Source organism: Patagioenas fasciata, chromosome 23 (assembly GCF_037038585.1).
Source record: "Patagioenas fasciata isolate bPatFas1 chromosome 23, bPatFas1.hap1, whole genome shotgun sequence".
NCBI classification, from domain to species: Eukaryota; Metazoa; Chordata; class Aves; order Columbiformes; family Columbidae; genus Patagioenas; species Patagioenas fasciata.
Genome location: NC_092542.1, coordinates 4,174,725 through 4,182,602, shown reverse-complemented (window position 1 = coordinate 4,182,602; position 7,878 = coordinate 4,174,725). Strand labels below are relative to the sequence as shown.

Sequence of the window (7,878 nt, the reverse complement as noted above, 5' to 3'; positions counted from 1 at the left end):
AGAAAAAAAGTCAAGATTGTACAAGAAGTGTATCTGACCAGTTCCAGTTTTTAAGCAAACCCAGTATTCACTGAATGGCCACTTGGCTAAGATCCTGAGCCAAAGGAATTCTGCAGGAAGGCTGGTTTGCCAAGATCCCACCTGTGCCATCCCGATGCTGATGAGAGCTGGGCTCTGGAAGCAGCTCCATGGCAATCAGGAAGATCTGCTCACACTCGTGTCCGCACTGGCGGTCACAAATGAAGGCACAGCTGTTCACTTCCAGCCTTTCACCCGGAGTGGACAGATGGGCTGCACAGTTGTACTCTTCCCATTTTCTTGCCCACACAACAGATGCTCCTGGAAGAATATATTCTGGTAATAAACCTATTCCTAACAGGACCCCCAGATACAAACTGCAACATGGAGCACAAACATCTATGCAAACCAAGTTCACCAGCAGACTCGTGCTCTGAATCTCTGGCAGTTCAGCTCTTTTGCACAGAGCAGCTCGAGGTTTAGTTTCTGTGCCTGCCTCAATCACTTATATTCCATTATTTGGTTTTGTATCTTTTAACCAAAATTCCCATAGAATGAAGACCCATTGGAGAGCTATTCAGAGCCAAACTAGAGAAAGCTTTGTTCTTCTCTCATGTTATTTTCAAAATACAGCTTTCACCCTAAAGCCGCAGACTTGCTCTAGGAAGGACATCAGCACAAGAAGCTCCTAAACATGTTGCAACATTTAAGAGCTGACTATCTGAGACCAGAAAGCAGAGTGATTTCTAATGGACTACCGTATGGTGGAAAGGTCAATCCACACAGCCCAGGGACATTCTGCTGCCAGACAATGAGTTAGTAGTATCTTGTGACAGTTGGTGCTAATGGGAAGGTTACATCAATTCCTAATAATCCTGGGCCTGATGGCTTGCTCCCAGCTCTCAGTAACCTTAGGAGCAGGTACATTCTCATTGGCATAAAAACTTCCTGATGGTAAAATTTCAACACCAAAAAACCAACGAAGGGTAAGTGGTACTAGAGTTTGCTTCCTGAACATCCTCGGTCTGTTTCCAAACTCAGCTACACTAACACAAATTATGGGTCATTGAAATTATTTGCAGTTAAAATAACAGAGGTCAGAGGAGGTTGAAGATTGAGCTGTGAGCACTTGTGAACAGAATCCTGCTCCAACTCCACAGAGGTTAAGCTGGTAATGTGCCATCCCATCACCTGGCATTTTGTGCGAACATTTTAAAAAGCCACTCTCAGAAAGCAAGAACAATTTCTTTCACATAAAAGGCTCCATAATTAGATCCCTGGGACTGAAGCCAGGTGTGTTTGTACTTTAGGTAATTTGCCGCGTCCTATTAGCATTTAAATAATCAAAGCTAACCTTTGAAGTTAGCATGCCGGTCAGCTGGGGGAAGCTCATCTCTAGCGGTGTCATTTCCATCTTCACTGAGCAGCAGTGCATGAATTTACCAACTAGGATTACAGAAGCTGCTGAGAAGAAAAGCCTGCAATAAAACTACTCCTACACGGAAAGAAACATAGAGATATCATTCTCAAATGTGTTTGCTTTTGGGGTACCTGTTGATAAGCAATGTTAGGCAGGAATCTAGATTTGGCCTCATCCAAGGCTCAAGTCTGCCTAGTTTATTATTAGAGAACTAAACTGTATTTATTTCCCTTGGTTATCACACAGATCCAATACATTCTCACTGCTTTATCCCTCTCCACTCCTGCCTGTCTTTACTACACACAAAAGCAAGGATGATGCACATCCTCACCTTAGCTATCTGCTCTTATTCCGTATCAACATAACACACTCACCACATGTGAGCTTCCTTCATTTGCATACCGTGCTTTCAAAACATACACCTCATTTCTCTGCCAGATTCTCCTTTGCTGCAATGCTTTATACAAAACCACTCACCGACTGTTAAGACTGCCGGATCCAGAAACCGCTGTCCCACACCAGCTGCTATTACTAGTTTGCTTCCAATCTAAGATGTTTTGCCAGCTTTAGGTAGATTTGTGGAACTGAAGGACAAGAAAATGAGGGAAACAGACGTAAAACCACAATGTATGTTGTTGTTTGTTCCTACAGCACCTAGCAGTTCACAATGGCTTGGTTCAAACCCCTCAGAACTCAGAGGAAAGGCTTTCTTTGGCTCTGCTGAGCTTTACGATGGTCTCTGAAATGAAGTCCCAAGCAGAAATCACTGCACATCAGCTGAAATCAGAGAGATGGATTAGTCTACTGGCTACAAACAAGGGGGAGCACAAGGCAGAGAGTGTAATTGCTCTAATATTACCAAGGTGGTGATTGAAAGGACCCTGTCTGCAGCTGTTCCCACAGGATATCATGGGTTCTGCCTTGCCTTCTGTAAGGATCTAACAGGGTCATCTTGATTTGCACCCCAGGACCAGTGTAAATTGTGCTCATTTATAGTTGAAATTCACCACTCACACAGGAGAGATGCTGAAAGTTTTACTGAAAGTAAATAAGAAACTTCTGCAAAGCTCTGAGGCAAAATAAGAGAAAGTTTCATACAAACGGGCTGCCTGTTACAGTCACCAAATTGGTAATTCAGACACTTTTATCTGGAGAGCCTAAATCCAAAGATCTACAAAAGCTCTTTCTTTGGGAAGGGCCCCTGGGCATAATGAAAATAACATATTTTCCATAGGAATTTCTCACTCCAACCCAAGCTGTTGGGGACAGTTGTTGCCATCATTTATAGGAAAGATGGTGGGATATGAGGAGAGGGTGGTGACTGATCCACTGCTGTAGCCATGGCATGGCTGGAGAGCAAGTAAGGTTTATAGCAAAGTGCTCAGCTATACCGTCGCTCAGGGTAGAGTTAAGCCACTAAAAGGTTAGTGTCTCTTAGCTATAGAGGGAAGCATCTGCTGCCAATGCCAGAGGAAGGAAAGAACAGCCATCACACGAACTTGCAAGGAAGGAAAACCTCCCAAACCCAAATCTAGGATGTGGTCTATTCACATAGCACAAAAATACGCATACAGAGAAGGAAAAGCTTTTGGGAGCTGCTGCAGACAGAGGAAAATTTCCAATTCCCCTCACTTCTCTCCCCCCTGGAGAAGAAATTATCCATCTCTGTCCCCTTGGAGGGGAAATCAACCCCCTCTTGGGCCAGCTGACAGCTCCTGCGCACCTGCAGATGTGAGGCAGAGCAAATAGGCAGAAAGTGCAAGGCCCTTTCACCGCATCAACTCCTACCCTACAGTGATGGAGCGTGGAGGGGGATGGAATTGAGTGCAGCCGGGAGGGGAGGGCAGTTAGCTCCCTCTGGAGGAGCCGCTGTTCTTGGGGGACCCCCGCTCTCCCTGAGGGTCACCTGTGAGGCCAGTTGTAACCAGTTACCTTATCGAAGCTGGGGGGCAGAGAGAGGCACTCCAGCTCCTGCAGGGATCTGGAAGGAGGCAGCTGAGCTCCCTCCGGGCAGAGAGCGGGGATATAAGGAGAGACATCCATGGGCAAAGCAGCGGGGTGCCAGGCTGGGATAGAATAAAATAGGATGCAGCTGCCAGCTCTGTGCTGTGGGACCTCGCTGCTGCTGCTCGTTCTGCCATGGGCAGGAGCGCAACCGGCCGGCGGTGAGCACGGTGCGGAGCTGCGGTCCCTGCAGGTACCGGGGCAGGCCGGGGCTCCCGGGGCGGCCACCCGCACCCGTCCCGGCGCTAATCCCCTCTCCTTCCCTCTCCAGGCCCTCCTGGAGGCGCTGGGACAGCTCTGGGAGGAGGAAGGGGAACCGGGCCTGGAAGACAAACCTGTGGCCGGGGCTGAGGACGGCGGCTCCGAGTGGGAGCTGCCGGGGGCGGAGCCCAGTGTCCCGGAGCCCGGTATCCCGGCGGCCCAGGGGCAGAGCCAGTGGAGGAGCCTCCTTTCCTCCTACAGACGGAGACACTTCTCCAGCTGCTTCGGGACGAGGATGGAGAGGATCGGCGCGCAGACGGGGCTGGGATGCAACGAGTACAAAGCCCGTGGGTGCCGGGTTAGAGCCCGCGGCTTCGGGAGCGGGGGAGGCCGGAGCTCGCCCCGCAAAGCGGAGAGGACAGGGCTCAAAGCCTCGGAGCGGCTCCCCCAGCAGCTCTCTGCCCTTCTCTCCTAGGTCTCTGGAGGAGAGGGAGAAGCTGAAGCTGGGATTGGCTCCCAAGCGCTTCCTGAGCCTCCAGGCCGGTGTCCAGCAGCCAGGCTCTCCCTGGAGCCTCCACTGGGGTGGGGTACGCAGCAATAAACTTTTGTACAAAGCCTGCATTGCCTTTTGTGACTGTTTTTTTTCGGTCACGGCATAGCACACGGTCAGAAGATAAAGAAATCCCCTCCAGAGCGCCCCTCTCCCTCTCTAAGGACTTGATCCTGGTCAGAGCATCCCACCTGGTCTGCACAAGCCTTTGCCAGAGGGTTGCAGCAGCAGGAAGGGTGGTGTTTGCATCCTTCCAGAACAACAATCAGTCCAGAAGCACTGTCAGGCACTGCTGCCAGCTCTGGGACCGTGGCAGTGAGCTGGAATGCCTTTCCCGATGGCTGGTAGCTGTGATTCCTCCCAGGAGGTGGGCACTGGGTTTGGGGTTAATTCCAGGTAGCGTCCTACACGTGCCCCTATCCCACAGGTCCCAGTGCCAAGCCGGGGTGCCACTAAGGACAGAAGGGCAACATCGCTTTAAAAATACACTTGGCAGCGGCCGCTGCGGGCGAAGGGGCCGCGGGGCCTTCAGCACCCGGGACAGACGCCAGTCGAGCCGAGCGCCGGCCCCGCCGGGCTCCCGCTGCCCGCCAGGGGCTCCGACCGCCTGCCCGGGGCTCCGACCGCCTGCCCGGGGCTCCGACCGCCTGCCCGGGGCTCCGACCGCCTGCCCGGGGCTCCGACCGCCTACCGGCCCGGGGCTCCCGCTGCCCACCCGGGGCTCCCGCTGCCCACCCGGGGCTCCCGCTGCCCACCCGGGGCTCCGACCGCCCGCCCGGGGCTCAGCCCTGCCAGCCCGGGTCCGGAGCGCAGCCAAGCGCAGCTCACCCGAGCGCTTTCCCCCAAGCTCATGTCACTCGGCTTCAGCAAAGCCACCTCGCTTTCCTGCCCAGGTTTTAGGCAGAGGTCCCTCCAGCCTCTCAAGACAAGGCTGTGAAGTGCAGGGAGCCCAGAACAGGCAGAAAGGCTCCCAGCTTTGCCAAACACCCTACTCAAAAGGTCCCCACAACCCCATCCCACAGGCTGCAGGGGTAATGCGCCGATTTCCCAACCCTAAAACTGGTCACAGTGTGCTTTTTTCCAACAAACTGCTGCCCTGTGAAGACTCCCAACAGGATTTTTACTAGCCAAATAACCAGTTGAGCATGGGTAAAGCCTTGGTCTTGTCTATCCATCACTGAGCTATAAAGCCTAAAGTTCATATTAACATTGCAAGGGTCACGATACTGAAATACCACAAGCAAACAAACAAGTGAGCTTACAGCTTCAACAATGATCCAGCTGAGTTCCGACATTTTACACTCCATTTGCTCTGGCAGGACAGCAAGACTGATACTAGAGAGCAGAATCTGGCTTTGAAAATACAAGAGCTACGGAGACAACTGTTTTATGCCACCTACATACCCATACACAGTACGTGAAATAGTGCACAGAAACCTCCTTGTCTTAGAAAAACGTTGTCAAGGCTGAAGTCAGGACCTTCCATCTCATTTCTCTGCTGTGGAATGCAGAAGATGGAAAATGAACAAACCAGTAAAAGAAAGGAGTATCTCTGGGTCCAGGTTATTCAATATAACCCTGGAATATCAGATTGTTTCACAGGGACAGATCAGTCAAACCGGAATATTAATTTTTCACACCTGATATTGTGTTCCTCAGTTTCTTGCTGCTGCGTTTGTGCCCCAGGGGTTGTTTTACAGATGTGCTGAGCGCTCAGGCAAAACCCAGATCAAGCTACAGAGTGTTTTCGCACTAGAGAATACTTAGCAGGGAGGGAGGGGGAGAAGGGTGAGAGGAGAAAAAGCAATAAGAGATCCTAGTTATCTTAAATTGGACACACAATATTCATTAATAATTCCGGTTTATCTTCTCACACTTCCTCAGTTTACAAAATGAAGTTACGCCCTGGCACAAACACACACATGCACACCCAACAGCAGCAGCAAGAGAATACTTGTAAATAATTAGTGAATTATACAGACACTGCAGTGTGGAGTATTAATTTTAAAAAGCTCTCAAGATCCTTGTTAAGTACAATTTGAATAGCACGAAATAAGAATGTGTTGCGGCACAGAATGATACAAAAAACAAGCACTGCTTCTATTGTTCTGATGAAATAAAGTATTAGGGAAAAACGGAGTGTGCCTACAAAAGAGGACTTCAGAGTGCACGCAGAGTTGGGCTGACTTCAGGCTGCATTAGGAAAAAGTAGCATTTTGAGCTCCACTTCACAACCTTGAGAGTGCCCTTTCTAGTATAATTTTGGTAGCTGATCATATGAACAGTGTGTGCACATGTTTGTACACAAACACTGTGTTAGATATTTAAGACATGAGAAATATTTTATCATTCCATTATTATTTAGACACTGTACTCAAGAGAATCTTTCAATGTCTATATTCATATTAGAAGTCATTAAATTATTACTAGACTGACATATTCAATTTGCTCATATATTAGTTCTTGTTTCAATTTAGAATAACAAGAAGCGTTAGGAAAATGCAGGATAAACAATATGCTTCATGGTGCAGAACTCTCCAGCAGTTCTGTAAAAACGACTGATTTTTAGTTGCACTATACGCACAAAGATGATGCTGGAAGAGGAATTTGCAGCAAATCTGTATCTTTGTAATTTCTTCTTGAAGCATAGGTAGGTTTTAGTTAACCTGGAAAACTTCAGCTCTCAAATATTTTTGGTTTTAATCTATTAAACTAAACATTTCACTTAACCCATCGCAAAACACACATATAACAAATTCGTTCATTCTTCCTTGGGGCCGAATTCTGATACCTTTGCTGAATAACACCGAAAACTATTTCTCTAAAGTTCTCATCCAGCAAGTTGCTTTCCTGTACGATGGCACAAGAAGATTATTCCTGAATCTGACCATCTCTTCTTTAAATTTTATTGACGCAGGGTCAAGCCTTACCATCGATGTTCAAAGAAATCCCACTGATTTAACTGTGTAGCTGTTAATAAAGACTAGTGTTTTACAACGGTGCCGAAGTCACTTGTCGGGGGGGCTGGAGGTGCCCGATGTCCCTGCGGAGTCCGTCTAGCAGTTACTGTTTGTACCAAGGTGCAGATCGAGGCGTCTCTGGTATTGGCAACGTACAAACACAAGGTCTCAACAGTGATATCACCCCAACAGCAATAGAAGAAGTGGCCCGAAACTGGGATTTTCAGCACACTCCACGGAACGCAGTGGTTGTGCATATTCCATATACGGAAGGAAAGTGTGCACAATACTTTAGGTGTCCTAAAACAGTTTTATCTTCAGCCTTTACTCTTCACCAAATACTCATCTGAAAAGCTTACTGTTTTCCCTGTAAAAGGTAATTTCCTTATGGAAAGCTTCAAAACGAGCGGAGTTTAAAGCATTTTCAGGGTTGTTTCCCATCTCCGTAAATCTGACCATAGGGGTCTCTTGAAAGAAAATTGCTAAGAATTTCCAACTGGACTATGTAATCACAGCGCCTGGTATCAAGAGGAGGGGGAGTGACATGAAATCACTGACTTGTGACATACATTCCTCAGCAACAGCAGCTGCTGCCTAATGACAGCTAATAAGGGAATCTTCCCTTGACAGAGCTGCATGCCTGCAGTGGGACTGGAATGTGCCCCAGATAAATCCCCTGATAACCTAGGAAGCAGAGATCACACCCAAAGAGTATAAAAGACGAG

The 7,878-nt window shown here is 48.5% G+C and overlaps 1 protein-coding gene across 2 annotated transcripts; it reads left to right on the top strand.

Moving 5' to 3' along the window:
* The first annotated feature begins 3,429 nt into the window (after positions 1 to 3,429).
* Positions 3,430 to 4,257, top strand: LOC136111053 (natriuretic peptides A-like). Of its 2 annotated transcripts, none has more exons than XM_065854891.2 (3): positions 3,430 to 3,635; positions 3,714 to 4,001; positions 4,119 to 4,257. In XM_065854891.2, the coding sequence occupies exons 1-3, from the start codon at positions 3,525 to 3,527 to the stop codon at positions 4,242 to 4,244; spliced, it is 525 nt and encodes a 174-aa protein (XP_065710963.2). In that variant the 5' UTR covers positions 3,430 to 3,524; the 3' UTR covers positions 4,245 to 4,257. The 2 variants fall into 2 exon arrangements, with proteins under 2 accessions (XP_065710963.2, XP_071654365.1); XM_071798264.1 differs by having other exon boundaries at positions 3,436 to 3,635; positions 3,714 to 3,990; positions 4,119 to 4,256.
* The last annotated feature ends 3,621 nt before the right edge of the window (positions 4,258 to 7,878 follow it).